Source organism: Hyperolius riggenbachi, chromosome 2 (assembly GCF_040937935.1).
Source record: "Hyperolius riggenbachi isolate aHypRig1 chromosome 2, aHypRig1.pri, whole genome shotgun sequence".
Lineage (NCBI taxonomy): Eukaryota > Metazoa > Chordata > Amphibia > Anura > Hyperoliidae > Hyperolius > Hyperolius riggenbachi.
This window is the reverse complement of record NC_090647.1, coordinates 216,490,420-216,513,607: the sequence shown is the minus strand read 5'-3', so window position 1 is coordinate 216,513,607 and position 23,188 is coordinate 216,490,420. Positions and strand designations below refer to the sequence as shown.

Here is a 23,188-nt window from a genome sequence, read left to right as displayed (position 1 = left end):
GTCTATGGTCATCTTACAAGAGCAAAATGTTAACTTTTAAAAATGACTGCAAGGTAGTGGAATTCAACTATTTTTTCTCCAGTCAAAGATCTAAACTATACCTTCTGTTTCCGTGGCCCAGTTTTCCATCTTCTGCTTCTCCCCAGGAATACACTTCTCCTTCTGAGGACAAGGCCAGGCAATGTTTGCCACCAGAATTTACTGCCACCTTCTTTACAAAAACGTGTTGGATGGATTCCAACAGTGTGGGTGTTGAAACAGACTCTGTACCACCGATGCCTAGTCTACCACCTGCGCCATATCCTGTAGCATATAGCTGAAGAAAAACATATTTAAGAGTCACAAAAAGAATGAAGGCTTCAGCTATAGTAAAATCATGGGAAAACTCATTTCTACCTTCCCATCAGCCGTAACGGCAAACAATGTTTGTTCTCCTCCAATCAGCTGGACTGGTCTGAGTGTTGCCAAAGCTTCACATGGAGTTGGGACTTTAACTTTAGCACCTTCTATCCCTCCGAGCTGTCCTCTGTGATTATGACCCCAGCCATAGATGGTTCCACTCCCACCAGCTGACAGAGTCCAATCATCAGGTCGTCTAGAAAGAGAGTGTTTTTACTCCATGAACAGCCACACTGGTGTCCAATGATGTGTAAGCCAGTGATGCGTACAATGGATGTGTCAAATGAAGTTGGTGTGATCGATATAGATACAAGAACAAATGACACCACCAACCTGTTCATCCACTGGACAAGCTGTTCATCTTGCTCTCTTCTGAAAACATCATGGCTTTCATGGAGGTTATTCATATTTTCATTATCTCCCATTAATTCTCGGATCTTTTTTGCAACCTTTAAAGAATAAGAAAAGTGCAAAAAAAGTTTAAGAAAGCAAGTTAATCCTCACTATCCCCCCACATTCAAGGCTTACCCAAAGGCATTTACCTCATCCAAGAAGAGTCTTGGTAGGGGTGATCTCTTGTCAAGAGCTACAGCAACTCTAGAAGCCATACAGTATCTTCTGAACCAAGCCCACTTGTGAGTCTCTGCACAGCACGGGAGAGTATCTAACTCCAGGTCACAAGCGAGGGCCACCAACACCTACAAACATGCAGGTTAACAATTACCCATCATGCGTTAGAACTCCAGATAGCAAACAATAAAATATCACATCAATTAACGGGTGATTTAATAGTCCAAGAAATGTAAAATAAATATAAAATCGTGATTTAAGAATATATATCTAAATAACACGCATCAGTTCACACGTTTCAACATTTTTTCTGATCTAAAAGGTGAATCTTAGAATAAAAAAAGCTTGAAAATGAAATCCCAGCAAACCTAGAAGATAACCTATGAGATTCCTGGGACCATTTATGTGTAAGGTGGCCATACATTTATCAATTTTGTAGGCCAATCAACCATCCTATTCAATAATATTATCGAATTGGAAGAAAATATGTGCCGTAACAAGCATACTCAATTGATAAATCGACCAATTTCTTGGTTGAATATATCGACTGAGTAAGCTGGAGAATTTCAGGCTGGCATGGTTGATCGGGTGTGCAGCAGTAACTGCATACAATATCCCAATGCCCAACAAATTCAACAGATCCCCCAGCCACTGCCCCCCAAACGTCAATGTGCCCCCATGCATTAAAATCTCTCACCTGTGCAGCTACCGCAAGTGTCCAGCCGCTACTGCTTACCCAGTAGTGTCCCACGTAGCTGGACACAAGAGGAAGCTGGATAGGTGAGAGATTTTAATGTGTGGGCAATAGGGAACGCACATTGACATTTGGAGGGACAACGGTAGATGCGGCGCCAGTAGGCAGATTTCTAAGAGATTTCATGCTGAAATTAATCGGGAATCGGCCTGCAGTGTACGGGCAGCCAACAGATGTCTCTCTGATCAGATTGGATCAAAGAGAGATCTGTCTCGTGGTTGATCTGCCCATACATCTTAAATGTATGGGCACATTAAAGCACAGAATAAACAAAGCAGAACATTACCTTGAAGAAAGGACTGTGAAGCAATTGTTTTCCTCCTCTTACAATTGGGTCTTCATATTCAAATTGTCTTTGCAGAGCTTCAGGCAGACCCTTTACAAGAGCAGCTAAAGCACTTCCAGTAAAACTCTGTATAGAAACAAGGGTCGACAACATTATGCATAAGTGTAGCAAATATACATTAGACTTTTAAGTGACTGCATCAAACTGAAGCATTATGTCAAGCACTCATTAAAACAATACAATTCCATAAAGCCACATTATTGATGGTGCCTGGGTGCTGAAAAATATCTTGTTAGACAGAAGTAAACTTAGAGACTCTGAAGTCTCTTTTTTTTACCTTATTTTGTCATAAAATCTTCTTCAGCATTAATGTCCAAGTGGAATCGCTGCATCCCCACAGCAGATGAGTGATTTATTAGTGAGAAATAGACCTGCAAAGTTCCACGACTTTGCAAGTCGCGAATCTTGCTTGCCCTGGAGAGGCAGAGCTTTGAGCTGCAGCTCTGCCTCTCCACAATCAATCTCCAACTCCTCCCCGCCCCTCTCAGTGAACGAAGACTGAGAGGGGCGGGGAGAGGTGGCGATCAGCAGAGATTGATTGCGGAGGAGGCAGAGCTGCAGCCTAAAGCTCTGCCTCTTCTAGGAAGTAAAGCCCTGTGAACCCTGGAACTTTGCGGGGCTATTTCTCACTAATGAATCACTCATCTGCCGCGTGGATGCAGCGATTCCACTTGGTCATTAATGCTGAAGAAGATTGTATGACAAAATAAGGTAAAAAAAAAAAAACACGACTTCAGAGTCTCTTTATATGAAAAGTTCTCTCTCACATGCCAGACACCTCAACTAATAATGCTATACTACTTTGTAATGACTGGAAAAGTTGGACAGATCTGAGGATGCCTGAGAGATCCCAGCAGTGGATTTCTTACAGTACAGACACAAGTGTCAAAACTGCATACTAACTAACTGAGTGATGTTGGCTATTAAATCAGACATTTCCTCACCTGGTATTACAGGATGTACCACTGACAAAAAAAAGACATAGAAACATACCATTGTACGGGCTTCACTGTCTCCTTCTCCCAGAAGCCTATTGATGTTAATGGACTGTCCAAACTCAGTAGTCAGAAGTTTTCTTAGCCTCTGCAATGCCCACATCCTGTGACCAGCAGCTGTATGGATATGAAAGAATAGAATGTATTAAAGGGGAACACTTTGGGCACTTCCACACAAAGGCGGCCCCCTCTTGTCCTCTTTCTTTATTATTTGGCACCACCGTTGCATCAAGGACTATCCTGCACTTGAGTTTTCCAAGATAGCCACTAGTCCCGCCCTTTTAGTCCACAGAAGTATGGCAAGGCAAGTGGGAAATTTTGACTGACAGAGCCACTACCTCCCACTTTCCACTGCAATGGTTGGAACCTGTAAGGTGGAGTAACGAGAGGAAACAAATATTTGCCAATGATTGTACTGACACAACTAGAAGGATGGGATCTGATAAACTCAGAACAGGAGGATTGGGGACCAGAGGGTTCCTTCTTGGAGAGGTGAGTATTATGGTTTCTTCCTATAGGCAATTCTTTAATATTGTCCGAATATTGGGTTTAATGCAAAACTGACAAATACACAACAGTTTAGACAATTCATTGCTGATGCAGAGGAAACAATGTTTTTTGTACATACCAAGAGCACTGAGTTGAGCACAAGCTGCAAGGGATGCAGCCAGCCGCGGAACTATCCCCCGATTAGAAGCAAAATTTAGCCGGAAATCCAGGAGACAAGTGACTAGATCCATAGAAGGACAGGACAAGATGCATCGATCTGACAGGAGATCTTTTGGACCTAAAAGGAATGTATAATAAGGAACATGCTAGGCATTTCAAATATACAAGATACGCTCCCCCCAAATGGAAAGGGCGATAATTACCGGCAGCAGGCATGATGGGATAAACTGTGAACCGCCAACCCCAACCATTCACTGAACCATCACTGATGAATTTCCATTTCAACTCATCTCCTGGAATCCGCAATTCACTGGACCAATCAGACCACTCACGACCTGCCAAGTAAAGGACAGTAACATAAGGGAGAGGAAAACGTAAAGACACATATTTTGAAAGCGGTCAAGTCACTTTAGAACTACTTAAAAGTGTCTTATTTAAGAACTGACATAACTGTATGCATTCTCATTTAAAAATGATAACTGGTAGATTAACTGCATTTAAAAAAAAGGGGGGGGGGGCAATAAGAACTCTAATTCAGATACCATGGTGCAAAATGCACAAGTGGGCTTTATAAATATCAGATACTCCTCCAGCAAGAATTGATGTAGGTCACAAGGGCTACGTGCAATAACTGAACACAGGTAATATTGTCCCTGGATAAGGGTATCACTTTGTATACCCTCAGATTACCAGACAAGAAAACACTTTTCCTATTGTATAAACATTTATCTATAGTATGTACAGGGCTGTGGAGTCGGAGTCGTGGAGTCGGAGTCGTGCAATTTTGGGTGCCTGGAGTCGGAGTCGGGAAAAAATGCTCCGACTCCGAATGAATTTGTAACTGTAATTAAAATAGAAAATATGATAAAATGTTCTATTTCTCAGATAATAGTCATTAAAAATAATGTATATATACAGTATATATACAGTAATAGCTGTGCTTAGTCCACAAAAATGAAATATACCAATCAAAATTAGTTACTTGTGCTGCTTCAATAAAGCAGTCCCGGTATTTTTAAGGTCAGATATACATATCTGATTGTGACTGTATATATGATGTGTACACAGGAATCTCTTATATATACTAAATAACAATTATGCTGTAAGAATAAAGCCTGATGTGTAGCTGTGTCACTAATAGAGATTGTCAACGAGATGGAAATAATTCTGCATTGATGCGGATTTATGCAAATGTATGCACTCCCTTTGCTGATGAAATCAAATAATTTGATATGTTGTTAAAATTTGGTTTGGGGACTACAAATTAAAGGGTAACTGAGACGGATGAAAAGTAAAGTTTTATACATACCTAGGGCTTCCTCCAGCCCCCTTCAGGCTAATCAGCCCCTCGCTGTCCTCCACCACCCGGATCTTCTGCTATGAGTCCTGGTAATTCAGCCAGTCAGCGCTGTCCGGCCGCATGCCGCTCCCACAGCCAGGAACATTCTGCACCTGCGCAATAGTGCTGCACAGGTGTAGTATGCTCCTGGCGGCAGAGTGTGTGCATGCGCACTACGCCTGACTGGCTCAAGTACCTGGACTCATAGCAGAAGATCCAGGTGGCGGAGGAGGACAACGAGGGACTGATTATCCTGAAGGCGGCTGGAGGAAGCCCCAGGTATGTATAAAACTTTAATTTCATCTGTCTCAGGTTTACTTTGTTACACAGTAGTACTATACTCTACATATGCACTCCCCACAGAGCTGCAGGGAATCCACTGAGAATGCTGTGCACATTGAACACAGAGGTGTTGTCTGTTTCCAATCTCCTCATTCCCCTGCAGAGTACCTGCACATCATTCTTACATGTACCCACACTTACATTGCCTAGGGCCTGATAGATGTTCTTTGTTCCGGTTTGTACCTTTTACAAGTACTCTTACCAAGGACTAGTTTTAGTCTAAAGGGAATAAATATAGTAGTCTACATATCCTTCTCACTTCAGTTGTCTTGTAAAATTCCTAAGCGTTGGCAGTTAAGAGACGAATTTCATGTTACATACTTTTAATCAACAAAATTGTAATATGCAAATTAGAGCAGTCGTGGAGTCTGAGTCGGTGGAATCCTAAACTGAGGAGTCGGAGTATTTTTGGACCGACTCCACAGCCCTGAGTATGTACTCAAGTACACAAACACAAAACAAAAATAAATAAATAAAATAACCCACTACTCCACAGCCTCTTTTGTATACTACTATCATAAATGTTTAAACATGACAAAAGAGGCACACTAATGGTTCACATCTGGCCTAACACCTTCTGGTGCTCACAATCGGAAAAAAAAAAGGTCTCCAATGCCTTGGCCAGCGTTTAGCCCGGCGGTTTGTGACTATCGGCCCTTCTCTTCCCCGTATAGGAGCAGAACAGGTTTGCCTGTAGGCTAGTGAAAAGTCTGTACAGTCTCAGCCCTGCTTCATACACGTGTATGAGGCTTAAGCAACCATGTAACTTACATAAACCAATATAAACCGATGATAATCACCTGATCTAACAGACACCATCCTGTTGGCCCCATCCATTATTGTTAGAGGGTCATGGCGCCTCTCTGTAGAACATTGGCGATCAAATTCTACTCTCAGGCCTTCTGCACCTATACATACACAACAGAATATTTTATTATGACAATCATACAAAAACTTCACTTAAGAGCTATACAAAACGACAGCACAAAAATATGATCTAAAATACGCATTAGAATGCAAAAACATCCTTGAAATATTTTTCACTGCGAAGGGGAGGATGAGATGTTACCTTTGTAAGTCCAAATTCATTCATGAACACACTACATAACATTCTTACTACTCATTGTTAATATTGATTTATAAAATTCCAAACATATTCTGTACTTATGAAAAACAATTATTTAAAAAAAAATGCACTGCTGCTGACAACACTATACTTTTTAAGGGCTCTTTCGCAGTAGGCGCTGATCCATGCGATTTGACAGATCACTCCTTGGACGCGGTAAGCGGGGTAACATGAATGTCTATTGACTTTCATGTTACCCTTCACATTAAACAAAATCTTCCAGAGTGTTACGTTGTAACGCATTTGGGACCTTTGAATCGTCCAGCAGTGGAGTTTTCCCATCTGGTGAATTAGAAGTAACGTTGCTGATGAGCAAAATAATAATTATTAAAAAAAGCTAAATTTATTGTAAAATTAAACCAAAAAATATTTGTAAAAAAAGAAACATTGGGGAGCGATCACAGCCAACAGAAAAGGGGGGGAGAAAATCACTTGTGTGCTGAGTTGTATGGCCCTGCAGCGAGCCACCATCCTGGCGGTATGATTATTTCTAGATTCAGGGTCTAAAAGCTGTGCAATTTTTTTTTTTTTTTTTTTTTACAAGCTTTAAGGCCCTATTCACACTATAAATCGCTGAACGCTAAGGAAAACGCTGAGCTTTTTTCTGGCGTTTTCCTCCATAGGTTTTTCAGCGTTTTTTCACTGTATGAGATCGTGTTTTTCAGTGTTTTGCAGCGATTTGATTTTGCCTCTCCCATACAGGAAATGGCCACTAGACAGGACACAGAGGTGTTTTATGGGTAATCTGCTCTGTCTTGTGGGTAATCTGCATTATTTACTGAGTAAAAGCGCTGGAAAAACGTTGAGGATTGTGAACAGCCCAGCGCTTTTAGGGCGATTTTGAAGCACTCCTATCTTTAACATTGAAGCGCTAATCGCTCAAAATCTCTCAGAAATGGTGCAGGCTACAAGTTTGCGTTTCAGCAAATCGCTGAAAAACACAAAATGCTTAAAAGAGAACAGCCACATAGACTTTACATTGCACAAGCGCTTTTCAAAACGCTCTCAATTTCCAGCGATGCAGAAATCACCTGAAACGCGCTCTAGTGTGAATGGGCCCTTAGTCCAAAAAAACAGCAGCATTCCGTCTCGACTCGGGATTACTGCTAAGGAGGTTAAACTGCAGTAGCCTAATTTGTAAAAAAAAAAAAAAAAAAAAAAAATGGCCTGGTCACTAGGGGTGTTAAGCCCATGGTCCTTAACTACTTTCGCCTCCTGGACGTACTAGCTACGTCCAGGAGGCCATGTTTGCGTCCGCGCGCTCCCGGCCCGCAGTTCGTTAGCCAGGCAATCAGTGAATCGGGCTATGGTGCCCGATCACCGATTCCTCTCTCCCGCAGAAAAGGCGACAGCTTCTCTCTTCGTTTTTTCTGCCTCTAGCGTCCCCATGCGTCCCTCTAAGCGTACATGTTACGCTTAGAGTGACGTCATGTAAACAAACTCATGGCTGCCATCTTGTGGCCAAAAAGTAAAACTACAACTAAATGTAAAAAACAATAAAAAACAACACATATATACAGAAAGAAAAATATACCCAAATAAAATGTTTAATATACAAAAAAAAACAAAAAACATTACAATAAAAAACAAACAAACATGTAAATATTTACCTAAGGGTCTAAACATTTTAACCACTTCACCACTGAGTTTTACCCCTTGAGCACCAGAGCAATTTTCACCTTTCAGCGCTCCTTACATTCATTAGTCTAACTTTATAATTACTTATCACAATGAAATGAACTATATCTTGTTTTTTTCGCCACCAATTAGGCTTTCTTTAGATGGGACATTATGCCAAGAATTATTTTATTCTAAATACGTTTTAAGGGTAAAATAGGAAAAAATGTGGGGAAAAAATTCATTATTTTCAGTTTTCGGCCATTATAGCTTTTAAATAATGCATGCTACTGTAATTAAAACCCATGAAATTTATTTGCCAATTTGTCCCGGTTATAAAACCGTTTAAATTATGTCCCCATCACAATGTTTGGCACCAATATTTTATTTGGAAATAAAGGTGCTTTTTTTCAGTTTTGCGTCCATCCCTAATTACAAGCCCATAGTTTATAAAGTAACAGTGTTATACACTCTTGACATAAATATTTAAAAAGTTCAGTCCCTAAGGTAACTTTTTATGCATTTTTTTTTTTAATTGTAATTTTTTTTTTTAATTACAAAAAAAAATTAAAAATTGGGGAGTGTGGGAGGTAATGAGTTAATTTTATGTGTACAACTAATGTATTTGAATATGAAAAATGCTTCAGGGTGTAGTTTTAGTATTTGGCCACAAGATGGCTACAGTAACTTTTAGTTTATGCGACCTGCAAGCAGGAAGTGCTATGAGGCTGGGAATGTTTTGTTTTTTTTTCACAATGATCGTGCTGCTTCTCATAGAAGCAGCGGATCATTGCGGGGCTTAGATCAACGACCGGGAATGTTTTTTCCCATTCATTGATCTCCGGGCGAGCGGGCGGCGGCATGCATGAGAGCGGGAGTGCGCGCACAAGCGAGCAGGAGCGCGAGAGGTACGGATATCTCCGTCCCTGGGGGTGAAAGGATTGAAAAAGGGGCAGAGATATCCGTACGGCTGGAGGTAAAGTGGTTAAATATCAATGTAAAGATGAAATATTCCTTTTTTTTTTTAATTTAAAACTTGTAAAAAGTGATGGATGCAAAACGGAAAAAATGCACCTTTATTTCCAAATAAAATATTGTCGCCATACATTGTGATAGGGACAGAATTTAAACTGTATAATAACCGGGGCAAATGGGCAAATGCAATACATGAGTTTTAAGTATGGAGACATGTATTATTTTAAAACTATAATGACTGAAAACTGAGAAAATGATTTTTTCCGGTTTTTTTCTTATTCTTCCTGTTAAAATGCATTTACAGTAAAGTGGCTCTTAGCAAAATGTACCACCCAAAGAAAGCCTAATTGGTGGCGGAAAAAACAAGATATAGATCAGTTCATTGTGATAAGTAGTGATAAAGTTATAGGCTAATGAATGGGAGGTGAACATTGCTCAGATGCATAAAGTGAAAACGACTGAAGGCTGAAATAGTTAAGTGGTTAAAGGACAACAGTGGTGAGAAGAATATGGAGGCTGCCATATTTATATCATTTAAAAAAATACCAATTGCCTGGCAGCTCTGCTAATTTATTTGCCTGCGGTAGTGTCTGAATCACCCCAGAAACGAGCATGCACGTAATCTTGTCAGATCTTACAATATTACTGATCTGCATATGCTTATTTAGGGTGTATGGCTAAAAGCAATAGATGCAGAGGATCAGCAGGACAGCTAGGCAACTGGTATTACATAAAAGAAAAGAAATATGGCAGCCTCCATATACCTTTTGCTTTAGTTGTCATTTAAAGAGGCACTAAAGTGACATATAGTATAAAGAAGTGAATTATTCCGTATACCCACTTACCGTCATTTTCCTGGTTTCAACATCACAACACTTCCTATATCTACATATTGCTGCGTATTTGGTAAGTAGTCCATCCTCCCAGAGATGCTTAGCCTAGGCTGATTAGCAATGCGGAATTCTCTCCCCCAGAGCATTCTGGGAGGCCAGATTATATTTCCTGTTGATCATTGGTCAGTATATACGGTTATTGCAGTAAACAGAACTAAGAATCCCTGTTTTGAACAGAGGTGCTTAGATATTTCCTGCTTTGTGCAGGGACGGTTTCTGAGCTAATGCTAGTAGTAAAAAAAGTGTTTATAACATGTTAGCCATGCTAAAAATCCCTTTATTTGATGAAATATACATAGACAGGTTCTGGCAACATTGCCATGGTGCCTATACTCTACATCAAATTTGAAATAGATTACATAATAAGTACCTATAAAGCCACTGATTCTAAAGAAAAGTGCTCTATTCCATCCTCACTAGCAGCAGTGTGGTCAATACAGATTCCCATCTGATCTAATATTAAATGGTGCACAATGTTAACACTAGGAAACATTCCATTTTTCAATATGGGGACAATAATTAAAGAACGACATAGTACATCAATGGTTTTCAAGTTCTGTTCATTTTCAACAGGAATATGCATACAGTGTATACTGAAACAGACAGACATTTTAGTTGTTCTCTGGTAGCTAAATACATTATTTTGTTAAATATCTTGAAAAATATTATTCCTAATCCAGACAGATCATGTAGAACTTTAAAGGGGAACTGAAGTAAGAGGTATACGGAGGCTGCCATATTTATTTCCTTTTAATCAATACCAGTTACCTGGCAGCCCTGTTGGTCTTTTTCTCTGCAGTAGTATCTGAATAACACCAGAAACAAGCATGCAGCTAGTCTTGTCAGATCTGACTTTAAAGTCTGAAACACCGGATCTGCTGCATGCTTGTTCAGGGGCTATGGCTAATAGTATTAGAGGCAGAGGATCAGCAGGGCTGCCAGGCAACTGGTATTGCTTAAAAGGAAATACATATGGCAGCCTCCATATACCGCTCACTACAGTTCCCCTTTAAATAGGAACAAGATTTGTTTAATACCCACCTGGAATTTTAACGGTGCCACTAGTAGAGGTGTCATCGGTATAAGGGTGGCTACTTTCTACCACAACTGGCTGTGAGGATAGGCGACCACTTTGCGAATCTGTGGCCACATCTTCCAATTCCGTCACACAAAGTTCAAGCAACATGTCCGCCACCTAACAGTGAAACACCATTAACCGTTACTCAACAGGACACACATAAGTACATATATCATTTGACAATATTTATTAAAGCAACAAAATCAAACATATATAAAGCAACTTAAAGGGACCCTGAACAGAACAAAAAAATGCCATGCTGAACTTACCTTGGGCTTTCTCCAGCCCCTATAGTCCGTCCCTCAGCGTCCTTTAGGCTCCCTCCGTTCTCCAGCTAAAGGCTCTGTTAGTATGTAACTTGGCCAGGAGTCATGCGCACCCTTGAGTTCTCGAAAGAGTGAACTGTGTGTGCACAGAATGCTCAAGGAGACAGGTGCGCGAGTGAGACGGGCACGTGCGTGGGCCATGCATGTGCAGTTGCACAACATTCCTGGCCAAGTCGCACACTAACGGAGACACCAGCGGGAGAAAAGGAGGGAGCCCAGAGGATGCAGAGGGACCTCATGGACAACGGGGGGCTGGAGAAAGCACCAGGTAAGTTCAGTATGGTATTTTTTTGTTCTGTTCAGGGTCCCTTTAAGTGGCTTTTTATATACAGGTAGTTCCCGGTTAATGAACGAGATAGGGACTGTAGGTTTGTTATTAACCTGAATCTGTTCTTAAGTCGGAACATTGTGCCATCTCTGTCCCCTGTACCTCCTTTGTGCCCCCCCCCCCCGTGCCTCCAGTGTCCGCCTCTGTGTCACCTCTGCCCTTTGTACCTGTTTATACAAGATTAAAAGCCATATTCTCTTAGATTTTTTTTACATCGATTTTCTCAAAAACTACAAGTCCAATTTGAAATGTTTTTTACTTGTTCCCATGGAAACAGAGAATCCATGCCGTTCGCATCGGCGGGTCGTACGTAAGTCAAGCATTCGTAAGTCGGGGACTACCTGTATATATACACATATATAGGGCTGGAAGCATTTCCAAACATCTACACTTGAGCAACTTGTACCTACTGCTTTTAAAATCAATTTTAATATAATATTTAATATATTTATATTTGTCAGCTTATTATTATTATTATTAGTATGGGGTAGGGTTTTAATGCTTAAAAAAAGAAAGAGGGGGAAACACTTATGCTAGAATATTACTTTCCTCAAACAAACTTCAAAGTACGGAGATACAAACTGCAATATGTATCAAAGTGCCGGACCAAGAACATTCTGTATTGCCCCACAGCAACCAATTAGATGCCAATTTTGAGATTCTAACTGTAACTTCCAGGGTAGCTTTGAAACCCACTGCTGGCTGTGTGGCTCACCGCCAGGCAAGTGCTAAACAAAGTGCATTTTCCAAGGACAGCAAGACAATATATGAGATCTTACTTTCATGTAACATGACTATCGATTTTTAGACTGTCATTCCCTTCAGGAGTGTAAGCTATTACTCCCTGAAAAAGCATCACTATTATATTGCGCTAATAGAGCCTAGCTTACAAAGTCCCCTTGTTCCATCTTCTGCTACCTTGCAGCATTGTTTCGACAGAAAATCACATGCAATCGTTCCCTAGTCACCTATGCTTATGGTGGTCAATTAATCTTCAGATCTGACAGACTCCTCAGGATAATTGCATGATACAGCAGGTTTTTTTGCCACTAAACAGAAACTGCTGACACCTTTACGAGTCATCTGGCATGTTGCACTTTCTGTCACAATTTAGAAAATAGGACACACACATACACAGAACCCATGATGCCACAGCTGCATTGCCTTGATAATCTCAGCACACTAAGAGCAACAAATTGATCTACCGGGTGGAGGAGAGACAGAAGGAAAGGGCACACAGCAACCTATCCCCGATGGGGAACAAAGGTGAATGGAACCGATAGAGGGGGAAGGGATTTATATTTCTCTTAGCAACCAATTAGAGGTTTGCTTCTATTCTGCAACCTAGAAAAAGGAAGTTAAAATATGAATAGCTGAATAAAACATTTCTGGGGTTTCCTAGCAATTTTATAAAAGAGACTTAAAATGTACGTCTCCACAATGAAAACTCAAGGGGTAGTACATTTGAAATGTTACCTTGTGCAGTGTAGTTGTCTTTTTTATGTATTTATTTTTTACTACTACCACCGATCCCCTAACCATTCAGCTGGGTGCTCAGGTCTAAATCCTTCCTCAATCTTTTGGAAATTAAAATCTGAGGCAGCTGCAATGGGCCTTGTCAGGCTACCTTGCAAGTGTGTTTCTGCCAGTGCAAATTGCTTTCCATCCTAATAACGTATAGATACAAAGAAATTAAAGTAGAATGAAGAAGAAAAGAAATGAATTGTGAATGAAACAAAGTTTTGTGCTTATTTTGTCTGTGGCAGATGCAGTGTAAACCGGTCTTTTCATGCTTTATTCATACAAAGCTCCATCCAGCAAAGTGTAGAGACCGCTGCAAGATGGCAGCGACTGGTACGTTAGGCAGGGGTCACACTCGAGTCCACAGGAAACGACTGTGTCGCTCAAAAGTGGAGGATTCTTTGAAGAATTGTCAGAAAGCCAACTGACAGCTGTCCACTGTCCGCACCAGGGAATCACATGCGGAAAAACGCACATTAACCCCACTTCACTGCAAATCTCCATAGGGAAGCATTATGTGTGTTTTCACATTACAGGAAAACGCACGCAAAATCTAGCTAGTGTAACCCCTTCCTTACACAGAAATCTCTGCTTCTAGTCACCAGTGCACCCACTCTGAAGCCTCAAGCTTCATATACATTGTCACAGTGCCATTAGAGACAAATGTTCATGACAGGCATGTGTCAAAATACAGCATCCACACAGCTGTCCCAGAATGTGTCAGGACCGATCACAAACAAGTACTAATGTTTACTATTATTTTTTTCCCATTGTGAGGCACCAGTAACTTGTTTTCTGATCGTTTCCACTTTCCTTTTGCAAGAGCAGAGCAGGCTGCTTGGCAACAGATTAGCAGCAGGTCTATAAAGTGCTTGTTCTGCAAACTGTCAATTTAACAATTGCTTTAAGATCATCTGAGGTGGCCGAAATTAAGTATCTGTACTTCGGTTCAGAAAAGCAGTTGTTACTTAGGTTTCTCTGAGTGGTGTTACTATAAGATGAAATGGAATCATAGACCCAACACTCTGCTGCTCAAAAGACCCCTATATTACTCAACCAACCACCTTTCCAGGGCAATAACTAAATTCACTGACCGTGCTGCTCAGAACCAGAAGTGAGAGAACATGGTGGAACAAGGGAATGCCTCCATAGTCCTCTCACTTCAGGTTCCCTTTAGCTTTATTCATGACAACATTGCTGCATGTTCAGCTGAAACATGACCAATAGGCTGTTAAAGCAGACACTGTCCTGCAAAGTCTGTGGACTAGGCTGCTAGGTCTGACATCCACAAAAGGCAGCCTACCATCTACAGACTAAAATATCATGTCTATGGCCATCTAGAGAAATTACAGGCTATACCTACACATTCCCTTCAATAGAGGAGGCAAGTATGGAACTTTATGTACACAAACAAACCCGCTGTTTCCTTAAGTTCTACTTAAACACTAGTCACTTATGTACATTAGCGTAACTTTCAGTTTTATTGTAACTGAAAAGTGATCATGCTTCTAAATCATAATTGAAAAAACTGGAAAGAATAATAAGATGAAACCCAGTGCATCATAACACACTAAATAACACTAAAGATTATCTCGAATTATGCTTTTCCATTTATAGAATAATTAGACATTGTTTTTTAAAATAAAAACTTTTACTGCAGTGATCAGGAGAAGCATGTACACCGCTAGTAATATCACACTGACCTGAGGGTAGGCAGTTCCCATGCCAGACAACACAGCGGACAGGACATCCTTGCCCTTTTCTCCGGCTCTGTTAGAGACCGCCAGTTTCAGGAGGTCAACCATGACTCTTGTATCGTCAGGGACAAGTAAGCTGGTGAATTCATCCAAGCACTGGGGCTCAGGACCTGACACTTTGTTCTGGCTTTCCACATCCTAAACAGAGTACAGGTCATTAAGGTGCAGCTGGGATTAACAAGCAGTTGCAGATAAAGGCAGCTTACACATGGAGTCGGTACAAAAATCATCCGACTCCTCAGTGTATGAAACAACCAACTCCGACTCCAAGTACCCAAAATTGCTCCGACTCAGACTCCGACTCCACAGCCCTGTACACATCTCAAATGTTTTTTACCGATTTGGCTGCCTACCTCTTTGGTTTTAGTCATAGTCTCTGCAATAATACTAGCTGCCCCAGGATCATCTGTAACTGGGATAAAAGGTCGGGAGGAGGCAGAGGAAGCGGAGGGAGTAACAGCAGACGGCGTGACAGCATCTTCGGATGGGGCAGACTTAAAAACAAAACATTAAGAAATTATGAATGTTAATTGAACAATGCAAAAGAATTATTATATTAGGCATTTGGATACAGCGTTCTTAATAACCAGCAAATACAGTAGTCATAACAAATTAAAGACATCTCTTGTCATTGTCTGATGTTCTGTGGGCAGGCCCCTAATCCAGTGTTTGGCTGTGTGCCTCTAGGATTAATATAAAAAGACTGGTTTCTGATGCATAAATAAAATCTCCACAATTGCAAATTCTATCCATACCTCTCCACGTCTGTCTTGCCAAGGGCTGGGACTCAATCGGTCTTCCAAATCTATTGTCAAGCCAGCATCATCTCCATTAATAGGGCTAGATGTGCCAGACACATCCGAAGGCGGGGCGGTGGATATAGACGGGCACTCGACTGGAGCAATCATACTGGCTGGCATTAAAGCTCCAGCCACAGCATCCCTACAGATAAGAAAATAGGTTAAAAATAAATACTGGAGTGTGATAGGACAATTCTAAAAGCTATAGCTTGTCTGTAGTATGGAAGAGCAAAAAGCTGCGATATGCAGGGCTCACAATTATACTTGCAACATAATGCAGTGGTAACAGCAAACCGAGTAAGGTATATTGCACATTTGGCTTAAAAGGTAATTGACGTATACTAACTCCTCAGACCCAGATTCTATAGTGTTACAGTAATGTAGCAGTGAGCAAATACATTGAGCATTGTCCTGCATGTCCTATCTGCTACAAATTATTTTTCCCCTGTAGTGTATAGTAGGTCTGTGGCCTCCTCCTCTCCCAGGCACCTGACAGCTCGAGGCAATGATAGGCGTAGGCCTTGTCCACACAGCTGCTTCTCAGGCAAGGTTGAGAATCTAGCGAGTGTACAGCAGCCCCTGATCTGTCAGCGAGTGATCAGACTGGCAGATCATGTCGGTCAAGCACAGGCTGAGGGCAGCTTTCTACTAATGCAGCCTTCAGTCGTACCTCCATTTTAAACTGGTATGAAAATTAAGGTGAATTCACTGGCAGCATATAAAGCACACCTGTAGCGTGCCTGCCAAAAGTAAAGTGACACCGACGTAACCTTTAGCAACAAAAACAAAGCATATCATTATTAAAGAGGAACTTCAGCCTAAACAAACACACCGTCATTAAGTTACATTATGTATGTGAATTAAAACAGATAGGTATTAGAATCTCTTACCCACCCTGTTTTAAAAGAAAAGGCAAAGGTTTGTGATTTCATGAGGGCAGCCATCTTTTTTGGTTGAAAGGAGGTGACAGGGAGCATGAGACACAGTTCCAACTGTACTGTGTCCTGATCACTGCTCCCAGTTGCTAAGCAACGAAAACAACATTAGAAATACCATCATGCTTTGCACAGCATCACGGGAGAAATGCCTGGGCAGATTTCTTTGTTGGGGCGCAGCTTAGCTTCTGTACAGCTAAATATAAGGCTTTGGTAAGGAAAACAAAGTTCTGATGCTGTGAAACTGTTAAAGAAACACCAGCTCTTTTCAGTGCTGCTGAGAAGATTTTTAGTCTTGAGGTTCACTTTAAGTGCATGGTTAGATGTGTTCAATAAAAACTGCATGAAAAAAAAGGGTTTATTTTCCAGAGATCAGCACTGGAGAATGATATGCGAAGTAGCAGCGTCGGGATTAAGGTCTACCGCTTTTAGCCCTTTTAAGCCTCCCTGTTGGTCCTTTTATGTGCGTGTAGTCATGTTTACTAAGAAATAAAAAATGATCAGTACCAAATGAAATACTTGCAAAAGCCTAAACATAACAGTAGGCAGTTTGATTTGGATTTAACTATCTAACTCTCAAGTCTGTTATTAATCGGATTCCCAGCAATAGCAACACAGAATTGCTTCTTTAGGAGTTACATCTCCTCCTGAATTACAGACATCACAACCTCAACAGATTTCTTTAGGGTGCAATTGTTGCAGCGTATAGAAGCAGCTGGCAACAATTATGATACAAAATAATGAGTCTGGGAACGCATGATCACTAATAAAAGCTCAATTAAATGCAAATTCATTTATACAAACATTCTCTATAGACTTGTTCAACGAAAAGAAATTAGTCTGCAAAATCTGTTGACCTGAAATATTTCCTACCTAGCATACATAATCTGCAATGCAGTCAGGACGTGAGAAAGTGCTTGCTGCTTGGCTAGGTTGCCATCAATAGACAGCAGGATCTTTGCAAGCGATGGGCGGTTTGGCTTCATGTTATGCATGCCGCTAATTTTATTACTGGAGGAAGCTGAAGACTCTGGATCTGAAGGCACACCTGTAACAAGGAACAGAACAAACATTGGCACAGTGCAGTAACAGAAGCGTGAAACACAATCTATCCTATATATAAATGCTAGGTACACACGATGCAATTCTCTGACAGATTTACTGTCAGATCGATTTCCAACATGTGTGATCTGGTTTCCGATCGATTTTTCAAACAAATTTTCATAGAAATGAATGGAAAATCGATAAAAAAAAAAATCGCTCGGAAATCAGATCAGACATGTTGGAAATAATTGATCTGACAGTAAATCTGTCAGAAAAATTGCATCATATGTACCTAGCGTTAGAGACTAAATATATAGCCTTACTTGTGCAGTACAGAAATCATTATTTGATTTAAACTATAAGTTGTAGGGGCCATCGGGGCTGGGTAATAGATGGGAGGTATATTTCCCCGGTATTTGGACTATGGTCACTTTAAAACCCTGTGTGGTCCTAGGAAGGGAGTCCGGATTTTAGCAGCAAGCAGTTGCTGCTTGGTTTTTTTTCTTCTCAGGGCCGGACTCCTGGGATGGGAGGGAAGGAAGGGCGGGCCTTCCCATCCCACCTAGGTACACACCTGGTTGTCAGTGAGGCCGAGAGTCTCACTAATTATGGTATTGATGAGATGCAAATTTATGCTTAAGAAGCAGCCTCAGAGGCAGTCTGAGGAGGTGTTGAAGGAGAAGCATGTATGCTATGGAAGCTCCTGACAAGGAATATTGGAGTATGTGATGGAAGCCAAACCATACCCTGTCTGTTGTTTGTATGGTGTTGGCCTGATGAAAACTGAACTTTGTTTGATCCTGCTGGACTGTATATTACCAAGCTGAAGTAAGCTGAACTGTTATTTTCCAATTATTACTGCTGCATTGAAGCTGTTTTCTTCTACTGCACAATAAACGGACTTTGTTTTATACATCTGTGTACTGCGTGCTGGCTGCGACCCCCTCTAAACTTCACAACTGGTGCTCGGATGCGGGCAGCGCAGCACTGCAGGAAAAGAAAAAGTTCCGTTTAAAAAGTGACATTTAAAGGGCCAGTCTCCTTGTATGCATGATGGAGGAATTGCTGAAACAAATGGCCTTAGCAACTGTGCAGCTACAGCAGAGTATGGTGGCTCAGCAGGCGTGTATGGTGTCTCAACAGCAAGCCACGGAAGCCCTGCGAGAGGCCTCAGAGGGGCAAGCCAAAATCCTGCTTGAGGCGGTGCAGAAGCTGGCCCAGGGGAGAGAGACAGCAGGAGCTGCCCCTAGCAACCAGGCGATGGTGAGAGCCAGTCACTTTTTGCAGAAACTAACCCCCACAGATGATGTGGAAGCCTTTCTGAAAACGTTCGAAAGGACAGCAGAGCGGGAAGGATGGCCGAAAGACAAATGGGCTGGTATCCTTGCACCGTTCCTGACGGGAGAACCCCAGAAGGCCTACTACGATCTCAACTCTGCAGACGCCCTCGACTATGATCGACTACAGGCAGAGATCCTGGCCCGACTAGGTGTAACAACAGCGGTCCGGGCACAGAGGGTGTACAGCTGGCAATACCGGATGGAGCATCCAGCCAGATCGCAGATGTATGACCTTATCCAACTGGCGACAAAGTGGCTGCAACCAGAGGTACTTACCGGGCCTGAGATGGTGGAGCGATTCGTGCTGGATCGTTTTCTGCGTGCCTTGCCAGTGGGACTACAGCGATGGGTCAGTCATGCAGACCCCAAAAAAGCGGAGCAGCTGGTGGAGTTGGTGGAGAGATATACCGTAGTGGAAGATCTACTCTCTCCAAAGGGCCAGGCGGGCCCCATCTTACCCCGTGTTGCAAGGTTCCCTGACTCTGGAAAGGGTGTTTCACGGAACCCCGCAACCAGCATCACCAGAAATAGGGAAGTATTCCCAAAAGCTGCTCAGGGGTTGCCACCTGCTATGGCTACACCCCGGAAGGGAGGTGTGATCCAGTGTTGGAGATGTTCTGCTTGGGGCCATACCAGAGCCCAGTGTCCACTGCAGGAGGAACCCATGCAGTGTGACGTACTACGGAGGGTGTCCTTTTTTGCCCAGGAGGTATGCCTGGCAGAGTGCCAGGAGAGTTTTGTGTGTCCCGTCAGTGTGAACCAGGTACCTGCCAAAGCCTTGCTGGACTCAGGCAGTATGGTAACCATGGTGCATGCTGATCTGATTGGAACTATTGACACTGTGCTAAAGCGGCTTAAGGTGGTGTGTATTCACGGAGACACAAAGACTTATCCTGTGGTGCCAGTGTCGATTTCAACGGACTGTGGGACAATTACTCACGACGTCGGAGTGGTAAGAAACCTAATGTGCCAAGTTATATTGGGTCGAGACTTTCCACTATTTTGGGTACTGTGGGAGAATGTCAAGGGGAAGTTGTTTAAGGACTCTGATAATAACTTAGCCCCTCCTCCCCCTACCCGAGAACTTGATGTACCAAGTCTAGATACAAATGTTGCAGAAAATGTATTGCAAAATGATCATGTATTATTGCAAAAAGATGATGTCATGTTGCCAATGGATGAAAATGAGACTGACCATCCTTGTCGGGACCCTGAGCAGGTTACAGAGGGGGGGATGATTCCCCATTACAAGTTATGTTGGGCGAGGATGATGAGGAATCTTCCCCCCAATCTATGCTCCCTGACCTGGATGTGTCAAAAGGGTTGTTTATCACTGCGCAGATGCGGGATCCAACGTTATCCCATGCGAGAGAACAAGTATCTGTGGTAAATGGAGTTCCCCAGGAACCTGGGGCAGAGGAGAGATTCCCTCATTTTTCAGTTCATGGGGATATGTTATATCGGGTTGCCAAGGTCAGAGAAGAGGTTGTTGAGCAGCTGCTAGTGCCTCAGGAGTTTCGGAGGATGGTACTAGACTTGGCTCACAATGAAGCATTGGGAGGTCACCTGGGTGCCGAGAAAACGGAGGCGCGGATAACTGACAGGTTTTACTGGCCTGGGTTAAAGGCCGAAGTAAAGAATTACTGCGCTTCTTGCCCCACCTGTCAGTTAACCGCGCCAGTGTCCCATTTTCGAAGCCCTTTGGTGCCCTTGCCAATCATCGAGGTGCCATTCGAGCGCATTGCCATGGATATAGTGGGGCCACTGGTAAAGTCTGCCAGGGGGCACCAATATATCCTTGTCATACTCGACTATGCCACTCGCTTCCCGGAAGCCTTTCCGTTAAGAAAACCCACGTCCAAAGCTATCGCCCGAGAATTGTTTAATATGTTCACTCGGACGGGTTTTCCTAAGGAAATTCTTACGGACCAAGGAACCCCGTTTATGTCTAAAGTGATGGGTGATGTGTGTAAACTGTTCCAGATTAAGCAGATGAGAACCTCTGTTTACCACCCTCAGACAGATGGCCTGGTGGAACGGTTTAATAAAACCTTAAAAATGATGTTAAAAAGAGTTGTTCAAAGGGACGGAAAAGATTGGGATTGTTTATTGCCGGCAGTGATGTTTGCTGTTCGGGAGGTACCTCAAGCCTCCACAGGTTTTTCACCATTTGAACTGGTCTATGGGCGCAGACCTCGAGGGTTGCTTGACTTGGTCAAAGAAACCTGGGAAAGTGAGTCCAGTCCCCACAAAAGTGTGGTGGAACACGTTTCCCAGTTGCAAGAACGCATTGCCAAGGTGATGCCCCTGGTCAAGGAACACTTACTGGCAGCCCAAGAAGCGCAGAGTCGGGTATACAACCGCTCCGCAAAGATCAGGCAGTTCCAGGTGGGGGATAGAGTGGCAGTATTGATCCCAACCGTGGAGAGTAAATTCTTGGCCAGGTGGCACGGTCCCTTCGAGATCGTTGAAAAAGTGGGGGAAGTGAATTATAAGGTACATCAGCCAGGGAGACGGAAACCCTATCAACTGTATCACGTCAATCTGTTAAAACCCTGGAAAGAGAGAGAGACCACGCCGGTTAGGGTAGGTGTGAGTGTTGTACCCCAAATCAGCATTGAGGATGTGAAAATAGCCCCCACTCTTTCCAAATCCCAGGTCCAACAAGTAAAAGAGTTTCTTCAGAGAAACAAGGGGATATTTTCGGATTTGCCTGGACTTACGGGTATGGTGGAGCACAACATTGTTACTGAGCCCAGGGCTAAAGTGTTCGTCAGGCCCTATCGCATCCCGGAGGCCCGCAGAAAGGCGGTGTCAGAGGAAGTGAAGCGCATGTTAGAATTGGACGTTATTGAAGAATCGCAGAGTGAATGGTCAAGCCCGATTGTGTTGGTACCCAAGCCAAACGGAACTCTGCGATTCTGTAACGATTTCCGGAAATTAAACGAAATTTCCAAATTTGACGGTTATCCCATGCCCCGTGTGGACGAATTGATAGAAAGGTTAGGCCCAGCCCGCTACATAACCACATTAGATCTGACCAAAGGATATTGGCAAATACCCTTGGCCAAAGACGCCAGAGAGAAAACGGCATTTTCTACACCTGAGGGCCATTTTCAGTATAAAAGAATGCCGTTTGGGTTACAGACCGCCCCGGCCACATTTCAGAGAGTTATGGACAGAATGTTGCGTCCACACCAAAGATACGCGTCGGTCTATTTAGACGACATCGTAATTTTCAGTTCAGACTGGGAGTCCCACCTTCCCAAGGTGCAAGCAGTCCTGGATGCGTTAAAGAAGGCGGGTTTTACAGTGAACCCCGAGAAATGTGCCCTAGGTATGGAGGAAGCAAAGTACTTGGGGTACATTGTCGGAAGGGGGTTGGTAAAACCCCAAATTAACAAAATTGAGGCAATCCAGGAATGGCCCCGCCCCATCAGTAAGAAACAGGTTCGAGCTTTCTTAGGGATAGTGGGATACTATAGACGGTTCATCCCCAATTTTTCTACCCTAGCAGCTCCCCTAACTGACTTGACCAAGGGCCGGAAGTCAGTGATGATACAGTGGACGGCAGAGACAGAAAAAGCGTTTGTGGAGCTGAAATCGGCATTATGTAGTCACCCTATCCTGGTAGCCCCCGATTTCACTCGAGAGTTCGTAGTGCAGACAGATGCCTCAGATGTTGGGTTGGGGGGGTCCTGTCACAGGTGATTAATGGAGAAGAACATCCCATAGTTTTTCTCAGTCGGAAGCTGACGGCCGCTGAGAGAAACTATGCGGTAGTGGAGAGGGAATGCTTGGCCATAAAATGGGCCCTGGACTCCCTGCGCTACTATTTGTTGGGTAGAAAATTTAGGTTGATCTCTGACCATGCCCCGCTAGCATGGATGAAAAGAAACAAAGGAACGAATGCAAGAGTGTCCCGGTGATTTCTCTCTCTCCAGGAGTTCAACTATGTGGTGGAACATAGGCCGGGTAAAGTGCACCAGAACGCTGATGCCCTTTCCCGAGTCCACTGTTTAGTGGGTCTATGT

General features: G+C 42.7%; 1 protein-coding gene across 9 annotated transcripts in view; it reads right to left on the bottom strand.

The window, feature by feature from the left end:
* HERC2 (HECT and RLD domain containing E3 ubiquitin protein ligase 2) overlaps window positions 1–23,188 on the bottom strand; it is a 250,080-nt gene that overhangs the window by 52,310 nt on the left and 174,582 nt on the right. For all 9 annotated transcript variants that reach the window (XM_068268132.1, XM_068268135.1, XM_068268138.1 and 6 more), the window contains 14 exons: window positions 17,644–17,818; window positions 15,791–15,977; window positions 15,389–15,529; window positions 14,982–15,173; window positions 11,067–11,220; window positions 6,215–6,322; window positions 3,937–4,068; window positions 3,693–3,851; window positions 3,063–3,181; window positions 2,010–2,135; window positions 942–1,097; window positions 733–848; window positions 397–595; window positions 102–316 (listed from right to left, as the gene is read on the bottom strand). In XM_068268132.1, coding sequence (XP_068124233.1) covers window positions 102–316; window positions 397–595; window positions 733–848; window positions 942–1,097; window positions 2,010–2,135; window positions 3,063–3,181; window positions 3,693–3,851; window positions 3,937–4,068; window positions 6,215–6,322; window positions 11,067–11,220; window positions 14,982–15,173; window positions 15,389–15,529; window positions 15,791–15,977; window positions 17,644–17,818 — 2,179 coding nt within the window. The remainder of the gene's footprint in view (window positions 1–101; window positions 317–396; window positions 596–732; window positions 849–941; window positions 1,098–2,009; window positions 2,136–3,062; window positions 3,182–3,692; window positions 3,852–3,936; window positions 4,069–6,214; window positions 6,323–11,066; window positions 11,221–14,981; window positions 15,174–15,388; window positions 15,530–15,790; window positions 15,978–17,643; window positions 17,819–23,188) is intronic.